A 21,777-nucleotide genomic window follows, 5' to 3' on the forward strand; every position below is an offset into this window, starting at 1 on the left:
TCTTGCTATGAGACAAAAGTGCTAACCACTTGCCTTACCTGTTAAACTGACTGTTGCCCTTACAAAAATGTCCATAGACGAGGGACAGAGGTTCTCTTTATGTGTACGCAACATTTATTACGGAAGCGTATTGTGTTCACTGGATAAAAAAAATTAGACCGCTGATCTCCTAATTACGAGAAAAGATTATGACGTCGATTATGACTCGGGAATTCTCCTGAGGGACTGGAAGTATGGAAGCCCATCGTACAGAAGCGATTACAAAAAAAAGAGCCTGATCTAATTACGAGATCTTTTCTCATAATTACGAGATCAGCTGTTTAAATTTTTTTATCCAGTGAATGGAATACGCTTCTGTAATTTATAAATAACAACCAGGTAATTTTGGTGGGATTTTTTTGTTTTGTTTTGTAGTAAAGTGAAGTCTTTCTCAGACCTCTTTTATATGTCAAACTATCCATATCATGTGTGTGTTGGTGAGATCTCTATAGACAGAATGAACACTCTTAATCCCACTTTAATTGGTCACACATTGTGCACGTGTGACCCTTAGACATGTTATAATTAAAGTTCTCCAAGCAGTCCTGCAGGGGAGAACCGTCTTGGTGTTTAAGAAAATGGTGCAGGTCAGCCTGAGTACGGTCATTTCTATGAGGTCTGGGAATTTGAGCTGCTTCCCTCCATTAACCCTCAGCAGCAGCTGCCCGGATCCTCGCCTTTACTTTTATTAAAATGCTGATGGTGGCTGATTCAGGTGCATCAGCTCACAGCGGGTAACACCTCTGGAGATGATTCTGGCTTTTGACTTTGGTTACCTTCTGATTGGGTGCAGGTTGCCGTGGATGTCCCTCGTCACAGCACAAGACTGGAGAAAAGCAGAGGACATGAATCATTAATTTGTTTTGGTGCTTCCTGGCCTGCTTCCATCTTGCCAGTGCACGTTTTCTGCCACAGTTCAGTCCTAATTGCATGAACTCTGTCGCCTTCACCAGTTTTCAAATCCTCCCTTTATTCAGTTTGCTCCACTCTAATTCCATGTGGGCACAAACTGTAAGCATTAAATGCTGCCCATGAAACTGTAAAAATATCTACAGTCACTGTACCTACAGAGCGTTTATGGACATATCCTAAAACACTGGGGCGTTATCTACATAAAATGTTTGCAGCGCACTGCTATGTGCATAAAAATGCGGACTGGCATTCATCACAAAGGCTTTTACGCATCAGCTGAGCCGACTGTGATGTCGTGTGAATGTGGTTAAGACAAGGATAACATCAAAGTCTGAATCTGGGTGGCTCTTAATCTTTTTAGCTCATCATAATAGCCTGTCTTCACCCATTATGTCTTAAATCCCTTTATCTCAGACAATGATTTGTCTTCTTGTGTCAGTAAATAGGCTTATATACAAACGGTTCTTTAATATACACCCAGGAATAATGTATTTGGATGACAAATGTGGCAAACTTGTATTTTATAATTTAGTTTGATTTTATGGCTCACAATACATGCTGGCATGTATAATTGATGATGCAAATGCTGCTTTAGTGCCGATGCCAGTGCCAAATTAAAGACATGAGTCTTGTTTCTGGCCAAATCAAGTTAAACACCAGCATTTAACCATCGATTGACGTCAAATTTACAGTGATTTAAGATGCAGAACATGATGAAATAACAGACAGAGCACCAAAGAAGAAAGAGGAACAGCATGAATAAGTGACATAAAGTAATTCCAGTGGTACCGAAGGATCCTCTGAAGAGATCTGGTACCAAAGACATCCAGTCATTGACTTCAGGTCAAATCAAATCAAATCAAATCAGTTTTATTTATATAGCGCCAAATCACAACAAACAGTTGCCCCAAGGCGCTTTATATTGTAAGGCAAAGCCATACAATAATTACGGAAAAACCCCAACGGTCAAAACGACCCCCTGTGAGCAAGCACTTGGCGACAGTGGGAAGGAAAAACTCCCTTTTAACAGGAAGAAACCTCCAGCAGAACCAGGCTCAGGGAGGGGCAGTCTTCTGCTGGGACTGGTTGGGGCTGAGGGATGAGAACCAGGAAAAAGACATGCTGTGGAGGGGAGCAGAGATCACTCACTAATGATTAAATGCAGAGTGGTGCATACAGAGCAAAAAGAGAAAGAAACAGTGCATCATGGGAACCCCCCAGCAGTCTAAGTCTATAGCAGCATAACTAAGGGATGGTTCAGGGTCACCTGATCCAGCCCTAACTATAAGCTTTAGCAAAAAGGAAAGTTTTAAGCCTAATCTTAAAAGTAGAGAGGGTGTCTGTGTCCCTGATCTGAATTGGGAGCTGGTTCCACAGGAGAGGAGCCTGAAAGCTGAAGGCTCTGCCTCCATTCTACTCTTACAAACCCTAGGAACTACAAGTAAGCCTGCAGTCTGAGAGCGAAGCGCTCTATTGGAGTGATATGGTACTATGAGGTCCATAAGATAAGATGGGACCTGATTATTCAGAACCTTATAAGTAAGAAGAAGAATTTTAAATTCTATTTAGAATTAACAGGAAGCCAATGAAGAGAGGCCAATATGGGTGAGATATGCTCTCTCCTTCTAGTCCCTGTCAGTACTCTAGCTGCAGCATTTTGAATTAACTAAAGGCTTTTCAGGGAACTTTTAGAACAACCTGATAATAATGAATTACAATAGTCCAGCTTAGAGGAAATAAATGCATGAATTAGTTTTTCAGCATCACTCTGAGACAAGACCTTTCTAATTTTAGAGATATTGCGCAAATGCAAAAAAGTAGTCCTACATATTTGTTTAATATGCGCATTAAATGACATATTCTGATCAAAAATCACTCCAAGATTTCTCACAGTATTACTAGAGGTCAGGGTAATGCCATCCAGAGTAAGGATCTGGTTAGACACCATGTTTCTAAGATTTGTGGGGCCAAGTACAATAACGTCAGTTTATCTGAGTTTAAAAGCAGGAAATTAGAGGTCATCCATGTCTTTATGTCTGTAAGACAATCCTGCAGTTTAGCTAATTGGTGTGTGTCCTCTGGCTCATGGATAGATAAAGCTGGGTATCATCTGCGTAACAATGAAAATTTAAGCAATACTGTCTAATAATACTCCCTAAGGGAAACATGTATAAAGTGAATAAAATTGGTCCTAGCACAGAACCTTGTGGAACTCCATAATTAACCTTAGTCTGTGAAGAAGATTTCCATTTACATGAACAAATTGTAATCTATTAGATAAATATGATTCAAACCACCGCAGTGCAGTGCCTTTAATACCTATGGCATGCTCTAATCTCTGTAATAAAATTTTATGGTCAACAGTATCAAAGCAGCACTGAGGTCTAACAGAACAAGCACAGAGATGAGTCCACTGTCTGAGACCATAGAAGATCATTTGTAACCCTTCACTAATGCTGTTTCTGTACTATGATGAATTCTAAAACCTGACTGAAACTCTTCAAATAGACCATTCCTCTGCAGATGATCAGTTAGCTGTTTTACAACTACCCTTTCAAGAATTTTTGAGAGAAAGGGAAGGTTGGAGATTGGCCTATAATTAGCTAAGATAGCTGGGTCAAGTGATGGCTTTTTAAGTAATGGTTTAATTACTGCCACCTTAAAAGCCTGTGGTACATAGCCAACTAATAAAGATAGATTGATCATATTTAAGATCAAAGCATTAATTAATGGTAGGGCTTCCTTGAGCAGCCTGGTAGGAATGGGGTCTAATAGACATGTTGATGGTTTGGAGGAAGCAGCTAATGAAAATAACTCAGACAGAACAATCTGAGAGAAAGAGTCTAACCAAATACTGGCATCACTGAAAGCAGCCAAAGATAACGATACGTCTTTGGGATGGTTATGAGTAATTTTTTCTCTAATAGTTAAAATTTTATTAGCAAAGAAGTCATGAAGTCATTACTAGTTAAAGTTAAAGGAATACTCGGCTCAATAGAGCTCTGACTCTTTGTCAGCCTGGCTACAGTGCTGAAAAGAAACCTGGGGTTGTTCTTATTTTCTTCAATTAGTGATGAGTAGTAAGATGTCCTAGCTTTACGGAGGGCTTTTTTATAGAGCAACAGACTCTTTTTCCAGGCTAAGTGAAGATCTTCTAAATTAGTGAGACGCCATTTCCTCTCCAACTTGCGGGTTATCTGCTTTAAGCTGCGAGTTTGTGAGTTATACCACAGAGTCAGACACTTCTGATTTAAGGCTCTCTTTTTCAGAGGAGCTACAGCATCCAAAGTTGTCTTCAATGAGGATGTAAAACTATCGACGAGATACTCTATGTCACTCACAGAGTTTAGGTAGCTACTCTGCACTGTGTTGGTATATGGCATTGGAGAACATAAAGAAGGAATCATATCCTTAAACCTAGTTACAGCGCTTTCTGAAAGACTTCTAGTGTAATGAAACTTATTCCCCACTGCTGGGTAGTCCATCAGAGCAAATGTAAATGTTATTAAGAAATGATCAGACAGAAGGGAGTTTTCAGGGAATACTATTAAGTCTTCAATTTCCATACCATAAGTCAGAACAAGATCTAAGATATGATTAAAGTGGTGGGCGGACTCATTTACATTTTGAGCAAAGCCAATTGAGTCTAATAATAGATTAAATGCAGTGTTGAGGCTGTCATTCTCAGCATCTGTGTGGATGTTTAAAATCGCCCACTATAATTATCTTATCTGAGCTAAGCACTAAGTCAGACAAAAGGTCTGAAAATTCACTGAGAAACTCACAGTAACGACCAGGTGGACGATAGATAATCACAAATAAAACTGGTTTTTGGGACTTCCAATTTGGATGGACAAGACTAAGAGTCAAGCTTTCAAATGAATTAAAGCTCTGTCTGGGTTTTGGATTAATTAATAAGATGGAATGGAAGATTGCTGCTAATCCTCCGCCTCGGCCCGTGCTACGAGCGTTCTGGCAGTTAGTGTGACTCGGGGGTGTTGACTCATTTAAACTAACATAATTATCCTGCTGTAACCAGGTTTCTGTAAGGCAGAATAAATCAATATGTTGATCAATTATCATATCATTTACTAACAGGGACTTAGAAGAGAGAGACCTAATGTTTAATAGACCACATTTAACTGTTTAGTCTGTGGTGCAGTTGAAGGTGCTATATTATTTTTTCTTTTTGAATTTTTTATGCTTAAATAGATTTTTACTGGTTATTGGTGGTCTGGGAGCAGGCACCGTCTCTACGGGGATGTGTAAGACTACAACTCTTCTTCCTGGTCCCAACCCTGGATAGTCACAGTTTGGAGGATTTAAGAAAATTGGCCAGATTTCTAGAAATGAGAGCTGCTCCATCCAAAGTGGGATGGATGTCGTCTCTCCTAACAAGACCAGGTTTTCCCCAGAAGCTTTGCCAATTATCTATGAAGCCCACCTCATTTTTTGGACACCACTCAGACAGCCATCAATTCAAGGAGAACATGCGGCTAAACATGTCACTTCCGGTCCGACTGGGGAGGGGCCCAGAGAAAACTACAGAGTCCGACATTGTTTTTGCAAAGTTACACACCGATTCAATGTTAATTTTAGTGACCTCCGATTGGCGTAACCGAGTGTCATTACTGCCAATAACCAGAGTTTGATCCTCGGCGGGTGTGTCGCCGAGTGGGGAAAAACGGTTAGAAATGTGAACGGGTTGGCGGTGTACATGGGGCTTCTGTTTAGGGCTACGCTTCCTCCTCACAGTCACCCAGTCGGCCTGCTTTCCCCGCTGCTCGGGATCTGCTGGAAGGGAACTAACGGCAGCTAAGCTACCTTGGTCCGCACCGACTACAGGGGCCTGGCTAGCTGTAGAATTTTCCACGGTGCGGAGCCGAGTCTCCAGTTCACCCAGCCTGGCCTCCAAAGCTACGAATAAGCTACACTTATTACAAATACCATTACTGCTAAAGGAGGCCGAGGAATAACTAAACATTTCACACCCAGAGCAGAAAAGTGCGGGAGAGACAGGAGAAGCCGCCATGCTAAATCGGCTAAGAGCTAGTAGCTGCGCTAAGCTAGCGGATTCCTAAAAACACACAAAGTGAATAATGTGTAAATAATTTAGAGGTGATTCAGCAGAGGGAGTGCTTTAGTTAAGGCACGTGAAGATTACACTGTGAAACAAATCGTTATCTAGTTATCTAGATCAATCTAACTGTGCAGATTAAACAGCTAACAGATACAGCAAAACACCGCTGTGCTCTGGAACAGGAAGTGATACAATACCGCAGTGAGAGCCAACCACCAGTAGAGGCAAGCAAGAGGTCACTGATTAGTTTCCAAGTCTCACAGCCATACTGTAAGGCTCGCCAGCCCAGTCTAACTTTTTTTTTTCGTGCTCCCGTCATGAAATTAGCCAAATTTTTGTGATTTTTTTTTTTAACTCACTATTACTAACCCTGCTCCTTCCCCCGACCCTAACCTTAACCACCCCGACCCTCCCCCCTGCTCACACGCTTCACTTTTAATTTCGTGCAGCCATCACGGAATGAATTAGAATGAATTTGTGCTGTCGTGATGAAAATGAGGCACTTTTCGTCACAATATCATGAACCAGTAGATTAATGCATATTTCGTGCTGCTGAATCACGACTTGTAGTGAGACTGGGTTGGGCTCGCATCTCACTGGGTTGTGACAGCCTGCGAACGGAATCCACAAGGAAATTTGTGCAGTTCAACATGAGGTTCACAGCCATTCACCGCCCCCTCGCCTCAGTCATGGGGCAGCACCCACGCGGCGACACTCATTCACTCACTCACTCATCTTCAACCGCTTTTCCGGGTTTGGGTCACGGGGGCAACAGCTCCAGCAGGGGACCCCAGACTTCTCTTTCCCGTGCCACATTGACCACCTCTGACTGGGGGATCCCGAGGCGTTCCCAGGCCAGTGTGGAGATATAATCTCTCCACCTAGTCCCCGAGGTCTCCTCCCAGATGGACATGTCTGGAACACCTCCCTAGGGACGCGCCCAGGAGGCATCCTTACCAGATGCCCGAACCACCTCAGCTGGCTCCTTTCAGGGTGAAGGAGCAGCGACTCTACTCCGAGCTCCCCACGGATGACCGAACTTCTCACCCTATCTCTAAGGGAGACACCAGCCACCCACAAACAAACAAACAAAAAAATCGCTGTGTTGAACTCGCTTGCCAAATCGTCAGGCGGGCATCTCATACCATCCATCATGTCATCTCTGTGACTCAGAAATGTATGCAGCATGTGAGACAACTTGTGAGTGGTTGACGCACTCCTTCCCTTTTATATGACCGGAGAGGAACAGCGCTTCTGGAAGCGACTGAACACTCCAGCAGCCTCCAGTCACCCCACTGGCATGCAGTAGATGTGCACACGCGTGAGCGAGCTGGGTGCATCTTGTCCAACCACAGATGAGCTGCACAGACCGGATTCAATGTGTTTATTTCTATATCTGTACTTCTGAGGAAAGAAGTGAGCTTAAGTTTATTTCACACTCCTGTAGTGAACGTGCAGACACATGAGCTGCATGGACCAGATTCAGTGTACGAGGTCTGTTAGAAAACTATCCGACCTTTTTATTTTTTGCAAAAACTATATGGATTTTAATCACGTGCGCTTGCATCAGCCAAGCTTGAACCTTTGTGCGCATGTGTGAGTTTTTTCACACCTGTCGGTTGCGTCATTTGCCTGTGAGCACGCCTTGTGGGAGGAGTGGTCCAGCCTCCTCAGTGGATTTTCATTGTCAGGAAATTGGCTGATCGACTGCCGCTTTACTGCATCAAAATGTTTTCAGAAACTGTGAGAGACAGCCAGGTGGAAACCATTCGGAAAATTCAGATGGCTTTCGGTGAAGATCTTATGGGGGTCACACAGATTAAGGAGTGTTACAACCGGTTTAAAGATGGCACACAATGGCAGAGGGTGCGCCGCACTCCGAGCGGCAATCGACAGGCTGAAACGACCAGATCATTTCCAAAGTGAAGGCTGTGTTGATCCGGGACGTCATCTGACTACTACAGAAATGGCAGAAGATGTGGACATAGCACTTTTTCGGCACATTCCACTGTTACAGGAGTTTTTGTCATGGAAAGAGGAACGGAGGAATTCGCCATGGAGCCACTAATGGCGCGGGACAAAAGCACCTCCGTGTTGGTCTCACAGGACAAGCCCTGACATGCCCAGCTCTTGCACCATTCGGAAGATTCAGATGGCTTTCAGTGGCTTTTCAGTCGTGTGACTATCCGAGAAATTGTGGACGAGCTGGACATGCCACTTGTCCTGTGAGGCTTCATCACGGCGTTGCTTTTTGTTGTGCGCCTCCGTCCCGACGTGCGAATTCCTCCACACGTCTTTTCATGACAAAAAACTTCTGTAACAGTGGAATGTGCCATTCATTTCCAAAGTGAACGCTTTGTTGATCCGGGACGTCGTCTGACTACCAGAGAAATGGCAGAAGAGTTGGACATCAGCACTTTTTCGGCACATCAATCTATTTGTCCTGCATTTGTTTTGAAATGATTGGCCTATCCATGTGGCAAGTATCATCCAAACTTATGTGGGGTCACTTATGACCCCCCCGGGAAGATCTATGAGATTTTCAACATTATAGCTTCAGATGGTATTGTAATTTGCCAACTCTAATCATGATATTTTACAAGGAAGCACAGCCAACAGACCTAGAATAGCAAGATTTACAGCTGCACAAGCATTGAGACTGATTCTTGATGCCCAGAGTGAGGATGAAAATAGCTCATGATTGTCACAAAGGATGACTGATGGGTTCATTGAGATTTCTGTTAAAGTAATGGCATATTTGCTTGTCACGGGTTCTTCTATATTTAATGCTTTAATTACACTAGTGAGCAACAACAACAAAACATTTCTTGCAGGGGTTTTGAGAACTGATTTAGGGTAGGTTTGGGGTACTGAGTTCAAATCTGAGCTCAGATTTCCTCCATCACATCACGTTTTTTTACAATCTGCATGTTCCATATTGATGGATTACGCAAAAGTTGCTCATTCACTCACGCCTTTGATGCCACTAATCATGGACAAAAGCAGCTTCAAAAGCATAGTTTTTAAACCAAGTTCGTGAAATGTGAACAAGAGCCATAATATTGTTTATGGTCCCCTGGCCCATACTCTGGTTTCTTAGATGAATTTGGTGCGTTCATCTCTAACTTGTCGACTACTGCAGATAACATTCTAATTATTGGTGACTTTAACATTTATATAAATAAGCCTTCTGATCCCCTCTGCAAATGATTTATAGAAATTGTGGATGCATTAGGATTTCAGCAATGCATTCAGAACTTGATGCACATTAGTGGAAATACCCTGTATTTGGTTCTCACATGTGGTATTGCTGTCAAAAATATTGACATCATGCCTGTTGCTTTGGTGCTCTCTGATCACTCACTCATTAGGTTTACAGTTTTGCTGCTGTGTTTAGTGGAACAACAACCTTATTTATCACTGTGGCAACGCATCAACTCCTCAACTATGACTGAACTTGAAGCTAGACTGCCTCAGCACTCAAAACTACACTCGACATGATTGCACAACCTTTATTAAAACCATGCCCCCCAAAACACAGTCACCTTGGTTAAATGATTACTTGTGTGACCTCAAGCATAAGGCTAGAGGTTTAGAACGGAAATGGCGTAGTTCAAAATTAGAAGTATTCCACCTCGCGTGGCGTGATGCTATTTTAGACTATAAACACGCACTACTGGCTACAATGTGGCTTTTACTCTGATTTGATCAACAAAAACAAGCATAACTCAAAGTTTTTGTTCGACACAGTGACAACACTTATTCATGGACAACCACCTGCAAGTCACTCTCCTTTTACAGCACAAGATTTCTTGGATTACTTCGAGAAGAAAATAGAAGACATTAGGTTAAACATATCCCAGCATGCCTTAACCCAGTCACTACACCCTGCTATTGAGGTGGGTGCCATTATTGAGGTATTACCTAGATTTACAGAATTTGATAGTATCTCACTAGGTGTGCCAACGAAACTCTTAACGTTAACAAAAAGCAAAACCTGCTTATTTGATCCTATACCAACAAAACTGTTTAAGGACCTGTGGCCCACTCTTGGGTCGACTTTGCTGGAAATTATTAATCTCTCATTAACTTATGGATCTGTTCCTAAATGTTTCAAATCTACAGTGATTAAATCATTATTTAAGACATCTAATCTTGACTCGAGTGTATTGAAAAACTATAGGCCGATATCAAATCTCTCATTTTGCTCTAAAATTCTGGAAAAAGTGGTTTCACAGCAGCTCGTGGACTATCTTACTGAGAATAATCTCTGTGAGCCACTGCAGTCTGCTTTTAGAAAATATCATTCCACAGAGACAGCTCTCACTAAAGTGGTGAATGATCTTCTGCTTGCAATGGATTCGGACACCACTACGGTTCTGGTGCTGTTAGATCTTAGTGCTGCATTTGATACCCTGGATCATCATATTCTACTTGATAGGCTGGAAAATCATTTTTGGATTACTGGGAGTGCCCTTGTATGGTTGACGTCATACCTGACCAGTCGTTCTCACTGTGTTTTGTACAATAACACTGCCTCTGACCTTTGTGACATGAAATTTGGGGTTCCACAGGGGTCTGTCTTAGGCCCCCTGCTTTTGTCCGTTTATATTGGTCCCCATGGGCACATATTGCGACATTTTGGAATTACCTTTCACTACTATGCTGATGATACTCAGTTATATATGCCGACAACTGCTGGTAATCTCATCCACATAAAATCCTTAGAAGATTGCCTTGCAGCAGTGAAAAGCTGTATATCTAGCAGTTTCCTACTTTTAAACTCTGATAAGACTGAAATGATGGTTCTTGGTCCAGTGCGACATTGGCATCAATCTGACCAGCTAACACTTAGCCTAGGCTCATGTGTCATATATCACACTGACAAACTGAAGAACCTTGGGGTAATTTTTGATCCTACTTTGTCCTTTGACATCCACATTAGAGATATTATAAGGACTGCTTTCCTCCACCTGTGAAATATAGCGAAGATTCTGTCTATGGCTGATGCTGAGACCCTGATTCATGCATTTATTTCTTCAAGATTGGACTACTGCAATGTTCTATTTTCTGGTTTACCGCAGTCCAACATTAGGGCTCTCCAACTGGTTCAAAATGCTGCTGCCAGACTTTTGACACAAAGCAGAAAGTTTGATCACATTACACCCATTTTGGCATCTCTTCACTGGCTTCCTGTCCCAGTGAGATCAGATTTTAAGGTTCTGCTACTAAGCTATATAATTGTTCACGGACTGGCACCTCCCTACTTAGCTGACCTAATTAAACCCCATGTACTGGCCTAAGCTTTGCTTTCTCAGGGTGCAGGACTACTTTGTGCCCCTGGTGAATAAAAGGTCTGCGGGTCACAGAGCTTTCTCTTATCATGCCCCTGTTCTGTGGAATGATCTCCCTGCATCAATAAAACAATCAGATTCTGTAGAGACTTTCAAGGTCAGACTTAAGATGCACTTATTTTCCCTTTTGTATGGCTAGCATACTGACATAGTATATTACTATGCTTTTTACCCTTTGAAATTCATTTTAATAGTAAACGGAGTGGGCCACAGCCTCAACTTTATGTAAATTCTGGGTCTTTTAGTGAAGCTTAGTACTAGTGGCCTGCAATCGCCTTAGTATTTCTTCTGTTTTTCTTGTCGCTTAATGCTGACAAATTATAGTCTATTTGTTGACTTTCCGATGCCTGATTCTGTTTTTTCTCTCTGTTTGAGGTGTGGCTCCATCCAGCGATGGGTGTGGTGTCTGCTTCTGCAACCCTCCTGGCCTGTGCACATATTCGTTTTGTGAATTGTTTTGTAAATTGTGTGTGTAGCATGGCCCAAGCAGAGGGTCACCCCTTTGAGTCTGGTCTGCTTGAGGTTTCTTCCTCAAATCATCAGAGGGAGTTTTTCTTTACCACTGTCGCCTGTGTGCTTGCTCTGGGGGTTGGCAAGGTTAGATCTTATTTGTGTGAAGTGCCTTGAGGCAACGTTGTTGTGGTTTGGCCCTATATAGATGAAAATAAATTGAAAATTGAATTGAAGAGGTGTGCGAGACTGCAGCTTTTATTTCAGTGTTTTATACGACAAATGTGTTTCATATCTCAAAAAAGTGACATGATTGGCAAAGACCAACATCAGATTTGGATTCAGTGCCCCCAAATTACCCAAAATCCATTGACAAACTCCATGCAAGAAAAATTGTGTTGACCAGTGTTAAGGCACCTTGACACATGCACGCATTTAACCCTTGCACTGCCATGCAATTCGTTGTGCCAATGTGATGCATTGTGTTGCTTTATATAAAACAAGAGCAAGCAGAGATTTCTGGTGTCCACCAATCCGGATCTGGAACACCTCCAAAATTCAGTGTAGTCTTCCATGGCCTAATATCTGTCTGTTGTGCAAATTTGGTGAGAATCCGTAACGTGGTTTTGACGTAATCCTTCAGAGCGTATATAAAGTGAAACTTGATCCAGAATCCAGATCCGGATCCAGATCACCTCCAAAATTTAATGGATTTTTCATGGCCTAATATTTATCTGTAGAGAAAATTTTGTCAATATCCGTGCAGTAGTTTTGACTTAATCCTGCTAACAGACAGACAGACAAATAAATAAACGGCGATGATTTTATTCCGTCCACCAACGACAGAATAAAATCATCGTAATATCGTTCTGTCGTATTATCATAATTATTTCGTAGTGGGTTAATCATTTGCTGTCAGAATTTGGCTGATGAACCCACCTCTAATCGCTCCGGAGTCACAGAGGAATTTTCTACACCTGCAGCTGTTCTCGTGCACTTCATGATGTGGAGAACGCATTTGGAATAATCCAAAAGGTAATTATTTGTAATATTTATATTATAATGGCTTGGTAAAACAGTTGCATTTTATTCCTTATTATTATTATCTGTAAAATTATGTGTATTATAGATTTAACGTTTGAATTGTTTGCACAATGTTCACATGCAGTTCACAAAATTAATGTGTGAGAGATTTTGAACATTTCAAAAATTTCTTTACGCACAATTTACAACAATTTACAATGAGTTTACTGAGTTTACAAGGTTGGACTACTGTAACGCACACCTCATCAGGATCCCTGGCAGGAGCATTCAAAAGCGCCAGTATTTTCAGAACAGTGCTGCCAGGGTCTTGATGAGGGCACAGAAACATGAGCACATCACCCTGATCCTCCACACCCTCCACTGGCTCCCCGTTCACCTCCTTATCGAGTACAAGGTCCTTCTGCACACACCGCTGTCTGTGTGGTGAGGTGCCCACCTACCTCATGGACCTGTTCACTCTACACACCTCAGGCAGAACCCGGTCAGGCCAACAGCACCGTCTTCTCCTGCCCAGGACACGGCTTAAGACCATGGGGGACCGAGCCTTCAAAGCCGCTGCTCCCCATCTATGGAACGCTCTACCAGCACTTTGAGATTTGGAATCAGATGTAAAGTGCAGTATAAATAAAATTTATTATTACAGTATTATTATTATTATTATTACTCTCTGGCACGGCAGATTGCAAACCAGTGCACAGATCAAATTTGTGCAAGTGTCAAAGTACCTTTATCGTACCATATTAGTTGCTAAAATAGGTTGGTCACTTGAGGGTTAAAGTGGTGGCATTGTAGTGACATTACAGAAAATACCACATTCTGATTGGTTTCTGTGGCTTTGTTTTAACACATGCAGGAACGTACATCGGCTGCTTTCTGCACAACGCCAGCGATCGCGCTCTGGGAGGAACCGTACTTTATGACCTGCGCAAAATGACCAGTTCTCTGTGTCAGGACACCTGCTCAGAAAGGTAATGCAGGCTGCTGTGACGGGGCCACAGAAGGCTCGCTGTTTGAGTAAATGCTTTGGATCTCAGTGCCATCCGTGAAAGGCGCCTGTGTTCCCAGCCAGCGGGAAAGCCAGGTGGCTGGATGACAGTAAAACATGAGGGGGGAGTGAAGAGCGGCCCCGGACAGAAGGGCTGGTCTGTTGCAGGAGGAAAGAGGAGGGCAGTGTGTGTGTGTGCGTGCGTTAGAGTGCGTAATGAGCAGGCGACTAAAGCAGTTGGTGAATAAATCAACGCATAGATGTTTGCCTGCGGTCTTAAATTCTCTGATTGAGACTGTGTGAGCTGAATTTGTGGCATTAAAAACGACCATCCGACACCGCAACAAAAACTGGAGGTTTTTTCAAAGCAAACTCGAGGAATGTCTGACTTGAATGATTCTTTTTATAAGTTACCGGCAATGAAGCAGTGCAGGGTGAACCACGAGACACACTGAGTGAGTGAGTGAGTGTTGGTGCTCACCCCCCTCAGTCCACACTCGTTACCTGAACAGGCCAATTACAGAGAAGTAAAAAGTCAAAGCAATTTATGAGGAAGCTTCAAAGGACATGTAGGAAAAGGTCAATTTTGATGAGGTCTCTGTCTTACCCAAGGAGGGAGGATAAAGGGGGGAGAACAGGGGGATGAGTCACAACAACTTTGATATGTAAAACGCAGATCAAAGGTGACCCGAGCTTGAGCTGGGAGAAGGTGTTACACAGTCATATCAGCGCAGAAGGAGATGTACTGTCAAATATCACTGAGGAAGGACCACAGTGCCAGCAAGTCAGACTTAAATGATAACTTTGAAATGTTAACTAGCCTGAGAACAAACCATGACCTTATGGATCAGCCTGAGCCAGGGCAGTCGGTGTGTGAGTGTGTGTGTATGCAGTTATTCATGTTGCAGGGTCAAGAGGCTGATAAGTCATTTTTAAAGTAACGGCTGCATCGTACTATATCAGACATCGTCCGATCAAAAGGGTGCAACCAGTCAAATTTGTAAATTTCCCAATCTGAAGTTTTGACAACTACGCCAGTTTTGTGTATTGATTGGCCTGCTATCTAGCAGTCATATGGGTGGATTTTTATTTTATTTTATTTTTTGTTTTTTGGACCTGTGTTGACAGTGTATTTACAGAGTTTTTTTTGCAGAAGCACACAAGATACCAGCAACAATGAAAAATGGATCACAAAGATGAAAGCCAATTTTGTTGATAACACATTAAAATGCAAACAAGCTGCATTACCTTAAAACTACATTTAGAAATGAATGAGAACAAAGAAAGTCACAAAAAAGCTAAACAGTCTCTTAATACACTTTTCACTTCTTTGTAAAGGCATATGTGGTTGTTTTTAGCTTTGGGTAAGGATTTATGCTTGCAGTCTTGATATGTGACAGAAAGTCTAACATGCTAACGTGTGCCTGTGTGTGGTTAGTGGCTACCAGTTTGCAGGTCTGGAGTATGGGGCTGAATGCCACTGCGGGAACCGTATCAGTAGCCCGCGGGTTCCTGAGGAAGACTGCAGTCTGGTGTGTCGCGGTGAGAGGGGATCCCCCTGCGGCGGCGTGGGCCGTCTCTCCATTTATAAGGTGGAAGAGCAGCTGCCAGGTCACAGAAAATGTGAGTCAATTTCCCTCAGGAAATGCACAGAAAGAGCTATTTTTACTTTATTTGTTGCACAAGACACATGGTAGGTGACTTCAAAGACCAGTGTCCCCAAATCACAGGGGGGGAAACACTCCAACAATGCTCAGAAACGAGTCCGAAAAGAAAAAGGTGCATTTGAATTATTGTGCAGTGTGCGTGTGTGTGTGTCGCTGTGGCGGATGGCATGTCCTCGTGCCAGTTGATGAAGTGAAATAAAACACAGCTGTGAGTATTTTCCCCACTAGTGTTCATTATGCGAAAATAATTTGAGCAAACACTGAGTCAGCGATGAGACACTCATCACCACTGTAGCCCTGCTTCACGATTTATGATGATAAAACAGGTGTGTTTTTGCATAATGCTGCCCTTATTGCAGCTTTAAATCTGATTGGCAACATTTAATGCATTTTATGCTGCAGTGAAAGACGCGGTGTAAGTCAGCCACACTGATTGTCTGTGAACATTTTTCTCTTATAACCATTTTTTTTCCTTTTCTGAAAGCTGCACACCACCTAAAGAGTTTTATCATATACACATTTAATATTCATGGTTATTCTGTGGAAGGTTCAGCGCCTGAAGAGATTTGCAAATGAACTATAAATGCATTAGAGATCAGAATTTAAATCAGGTGCAGAAATAAGACTAAGGAATGCGCATTTTGCAAATGTTTTTATATAAAACCTAATGGTGGCGTTCGCACGTTAAATCTACGCAGATCCGAGGTGACTATATTTATTTTATATGCCCTTCACAGTGGCAAGGTTTGCTTTTTTAATTTTTTTTCCCTCCAACTCCTTATGGATATTTTCTCTCTGCAGTCAGAAACGTTCACTACCGCGGCTGCTTCAAGCTGCTGAAGAGCATCATCGGCACCTTCCCCATCTACTCCTTTCAGCCCAACCTAACGACCCAGTCCTGCATTGAGACCTGCACAGATAAGGTTTGTGTTATTTCATTGAAATTAGAGACTTGATGATCAATGATTACACGTAGATTGTTACATTCCGTGGAGAGCTGCCTGCATTCTCAGGAGATCACATGTATTTTGATGAATATTTAAGGCTTTATGTAGCTCCAGTGACAAGCAGAGAGTCTGAATGCTGGCAGCTGTGACTCCTCTGAAAACAGCAGCTGGAAGGATGGGACAAAAATATTGGCCATCGTCACGCACTGACTGCTAGGCATGGGCTCGACGGCCCTCAGGGGCCACGGCAACAGCAGCATAACAAATTCAGTTTGAATTTGGTACACAGAATTTCAAACTTTCTTAAAGAAAAACTGAATTGAATAGGTAACAGCAACAGTAATAATCCATCCATCCATTTTCTTCCGCTTTATCCGGAGTCGGGTCGCGGGGGCAGCAGCTCAAGCAAAGCCGCCCAGACCTCCTGATCCACACACACCTCCCCCAGCTCCTCCGGGGGAACCCCAAGGCGTTCCCAAGCCAGCCGAGAGATGTAATCCTTCCAGCGTGTCCTGGGTCTTCCCCGGGGCCTCCTCCCAATGGGATGTGCCCGGAACACCTCTCCAGTGAGGCGTCCAGGGGGCATCCGGAAAAGATACCCGAGCCACCTCAACTGACTCCTTTCGACGTGAAGGAGCAGCGGCTCGACTCCGAGCTCCTCCCGAGTGACCGGGAGGAGCTCGCGGGAGGAGCTTACTGTTATTATTATTACTGTTATTATTATAACAGTAATAATAATAATAATAATAGTAATAATGATAATAATAATAATAATAGTAATAATAATAATGATAATAATAATAATAATAATAATAGCAGCAGCAGCATGCGTGAATCATGCGTGAATTGTTGTATGGCTGGGGGTGCCTGGCTGTCTTCTGTTTCTGTCTTTTGTTTTTCCTTCCAGGTGGCACGTGTTTAGGACTGAGTGGCTGTGTGGCTGAGTTATCAGGACCTCACCCTGATCACCTGAGGCTGATCATGTGCAGCTCGTCAGGACTCACAGCTGTGGTGCATCTATATGGATTGGAGCATGGTGGCATTTAAGTCTGGAGTACACAGTGTGTATTTGCCAGAGACTCGACCTTGTGACCAGACGGGTGAGATCGTCGTCTTGAGAGCCATCTCATCATCATGGATGCAGAGACCGTCCAGGTTTGATGCTATGGTCTGTGAAAGAGGAGGGGGTGAGGTCTCACGCTCGTCAGCACACTTCCTGAGGTACGTTAGGTTTTGTGACTAACATTAGTACAGTCAGTAAATGTGGTGTCCCTCACACCTTATTATATTGAGCTGTTATGTTAGTCGTTTAATCAGCTTCCACTGCAGTTGAGAATGTGAACTGGGTGTTCCATGCCTGCAGGGTGGGAAGCTGATTAGTGATTAAGCCAGGAAGTGTTTGCTGTTTATGTACACCTTTGAGTGGTCTCTCTGTGTGTGGAGTGTGGACTCACATGATGGTTTCTTCTTTCACAGACTCGGTTGGTCGCGGCCACCTGGGGGGTGTCGGCGGGGTCCTTGGGTCCGAACTATTTCTGGCTCCGGACCGTTTGTGCTGCCTGGAGCGCACCGTATTACCACCTCACCAGACCGCGCACTCATTTGTTGTATTTATCACATCACTGTTATGTTATTAAATTCAGTTATCCTTTGTACCGTGCTCTGCTTATTTCATACTGGGTCCTTCAAACGCTGGTCGGTTCTCCGTCCTGCGTCCGACACATAACATGAATCACAATTCTGACCTGGAAACTTGGACAACATTTCTGAACCCAGATCTGGATATGACACTGTTGTCAAAATGGCCATTTGCAGGTTAATGACAAAAAACGAGTCCTTATTTTATTTAGGATACAGTTTTCAGCTTAATAGTTAACGGGCATATCTCACTACAGTCAACACTATCCTTAAAAAAATTCTATACCTGGGCCCGGTTTCATAAAGCGGTCTAATCTTTTAGTCTGTTAAACTTAGTCAACTACGGTTAGTTGCCCAACATTATCTGTCTAATCACTGTTTCACATCGACGGCTAAACTTGTAGATTGGCCACGTTGCATTAGTTGACAATTTTCACAGGCATAACGGCCTCGCGAGTGCCATTGCCAAGAAACGGCTCCAATGTGTGGCAGTTTTGTTTAATCATTGTCATGAACTTTGTTCATTAACTGGCTTTATTAACATTTACGGACACATACAAACTGCAGAATGACGTGCTTAGCTCTTAGCCTAGCAGTTCTTCTTCTACATACTTACAGCACTTCCATCAAGCCTTTTTGTGCACAGAACACTGTTCAGCTTAACAGTGACACCCGGTGGCTAATGTGAGAATGGTCACAAAGACATCACATGACAGTTGTCTGCTACAACCTTAGCCGACTAAGCACTAACATCAATAAATTAGTCAACTGAGTTTATTCGACTAAACAAGATTAGATTGCTTTATGAAATCAGGGGCAGTTTTATGAATCAGTTCTTCCAAGTCTTTAACTTGTGCGTGCCCTGATATTGCTGATAAAAGTAAATTAATCTGGAGTGTGTCTTGCAAGACAGATTCATTGTCATTTTGATCAAGAATCATTATGAAACCTTTGGAACTGACTTTTAGGTGCCAGAACATCACTCCATGTGTGTCTGGTCAGTCAACTTCAGGCTGACTTCATGACTTACACCAGTACACACAGTCCATTCAGGTTGCTTTTTGTCTACTGGGCCCAGTTTCATTAAGCAGTCTAATCTTTCAGTCTGCTAAACTTAGTCGACTACGGTTAGCCGCCCAACATTATCCGTATAATCACTGTCACATCGACGGTTAAACTTGTAGATTAGTCATCTTATCTTAGGCGACAGTTTTCATGGGCATAACGGCCTAACGTGTGCTGTTGCCAAGAGATGCCTCCAATGCATGACCGTTTTGTTTACTTCCAGGTTAGCCGTTGTCATGAACTGTCCAGACTTTGTTTCATTAACTGGCTTCATTAACATTTACGGACCCATACAAACAGCAGAATGACGTGCTTAGCTCTTAGCCTAGCAGTTTCACTCTTCAGTTTCTTCTTCTACACATCCATCAAGCCTTTTTGTCCACACAACATTGCTCATCGTAACAGCGACGCCCGGTGGCTCATTTGAGAACTGTCACAAACACATGACAGTCGTCTGTTGCAACCATGACCAAAAGCAGAGGAGGCTCTCCGTTTGTAGGAATACAAGTGATGTAGGGGTGCTCTTGAGTGTTCCATCAAGTGGTAGTACATGATAGCCGCCATTTTCTGAGTAAAGACACTGATGTTTTGTCAACTAAATAAGCTTAGCCTCCTCTGTACCAGGCTAAAAACTTTAGTCAGGTAACGTGAAACATTAGACTAAAAGCTTTGTTCAGTGACTAATGTAAAAAAAATCAGTCAACTAAGTGAGTTTATTTGACTAAACAAGAATAGACTGCTTTGTGAAACCAGGCCCAAATGTATTGTAATATGGCTTTCATTTGGATTTCATGTCAAATTCTTGTATTTTGCGATCTACATGTATGTCTGCTTCCACCTATTTGTAACCCGCAGTACAGTCAGAAAAAAAATTATAAAAACATCAAATACGTCTCAATAAGATTGAATGAGCACAACATAGTAATAAATACATACCCTGACAGGCACATTGCTGCTGTGTTCACACACAGATTGATGTAGAATTATTGTTTAGTTGTGTGGTGCTGTCATTTGTCCATCCACAGCAAACAGTCCATGTCTTAACACAAATGGCTGGGAGCTGGCCCATGTCATGGCTCGGCTGTTAATAAGGTCTAACACTTGCTCCCTGACTCTCTGATCCTGCCGTCACTTTCTCCCTGACTCTCCGTGGTCACACTTACAAACACTGGTGCTGCTTCCTCAGTCAGACTCACTAGCATAGCTTAGCTTAGCATGGCGCAGTAACACCACAAACCAAAAACACTGCCGGTTCCACACTTTCGGAAAAAGCAACATGCTTGAGTTCTCCTGCCCACAAGAATGGAAAGGATAGAATCGTTAGCTCAATCCGTCCATATGAACTGAGCACCAAGCTGGGCACTGGGCACAACAGTGTCAGACTGTGTGTTCACATTATTTATGGGTGTGTCAGTCCATAAATTAATTAATAAGTAAATAAATGAGTGGCAGCTGTCCATTTGGTGACACACAGTTACAGTAGTGTTGAGAATAATAGTAGTGCTATGTGACTAAAAAGATTAATCCAGGTTTTAGTACATTTCTTATTGTTACATGGGAAACAAGGTACCAGTAGATTCAGTAGATTCTCACAAATCCAACAAGACCAAGCATTCATGATATGCACACTCTTAAGACTATGAAATTGGGCTATTAGTAAAAAAAAAAGTAGAAAAGGGGTGTTCACAATAATACTAGCATCTGCTGTTGACGCTACAAACTCAAAACTATTATGTTTAAACTGCTTTTTAGCAATCCTGTGAATCACTAAACTAGTATTTAGTTGTATAACCACAGGTTTCCATGATTTCTTCACATCTGCGAGGCATTAATTTTGTTGGTTTGGAACCAAGATTTTGCTTGTTTACTGGTGTGGTTGGGGTCATTGTGTTGTTGAAACACCCATTTCAAGGGCATGTCCTCTTCAGCATAAGGCAACATGATCTCTTCAAGTATTTTGACATATCCAAACTGATCCACGATACCTGGTATGCGATATATAGGCCCAACACCATAGTAGGAGAAACATGCCCATATCATGATGCTTGCACCACCATGCTTCACTGTCTTCACTGTGAACTGTGGCTTGAATTCAGAGTTTGGGGGTCGTCTCACAAACTGTCTGTGGCCCTTGGACCCAAAAAGAACAATTTTACTCTCATCAGTCCACAAAATATTCCTCCATTTCTCTTTAGGCCAGTTGATGTGTTCTTTGGTAAATTGTAACCTCTTCTGCACGTCTTTTATTTAACAGAGGGACTTTGCGGGGGATTCTTGCAAATAAAGTAACTTCACAGAGGCGTCTTCTAACTGTCACAGCACTTACAGGTAACTCCAGACTGTCTTTGATCATAATGGAGCTGATCAATGGGTGAGCCTTTGCCATTCTGGTTATTCTTCTATCCATTTTGATGGTTGTTTTCCGTTTTCTTCCATGCGTCTCTGGTTTTTTGTCCATTTTAAAGCATTGGAGATCATTGTAGATGAACAGCCTATAATTTTTTGCACCTGCGTATAAGTTTTCCCCTCTCCAATCAACTTTTTAATCAAATTACGCTGTTCTTCTGAACAACGTCTTGAACGTCCCATTTTCCTC

General features: G+C 42.6%; 1 protein-coding gene and 1 long non-coding RNA gene across 2 annotated transcripts in view; one reads left to right on the top strand and one right to left on the bottom strand.

Moving 5' to 3' along the window:
* Positions 1-21,777, top strand: part of wscd1b (WSC domain containing 1b) — a 59,003-nt gene that overhangs the window by 20,380 nt on the left and 16,846 nt on the right. The window contains exons 2-4 of the mRNA XM_034178935.1: positions 13,733-13,847; positions 15,303-15,487; positions 16,333-16,454. Coding sequence (XP_034034826.1) covers positions 13,733-13,847; positions 15,303-15,487; positions 16,333-16,454 — 422 coding nt within the window. The remainder of the gene's footprint in view (positions 1-13,732; positions 13,848-15,302; positions 15,488-16,332; positions 16,455-21,777) is intronic.
* Positions 688-13,853, bottom strand: LOC117517780. The gene is made up of 3 exons (XR_004562827.1): positions 13,725-13,853; positions 10,873-10,875; positions 688-700 (listed from the first exon to the last, which is right to left on the bottom strand). It is a non-coding gene; the product is annotated as an uncharacterized LOC117517780 (long non-coding RNA).

The sequence above is a fragment of the Thalassophryne amazonica genome, chromosome 9 (genome assembly GCF_902500255.1).
Source record: "Thalassophryne amazonica chromosome 9, fThaAma1.1, whole genome shotgun sequence".
Lineage (NCBI taxonomy): Eukaryota > Metazoa > Chordata > Actinopteri > Batrachoidiformes > Batrachoididae > Thalassophryne > Thalassophryne amazonica.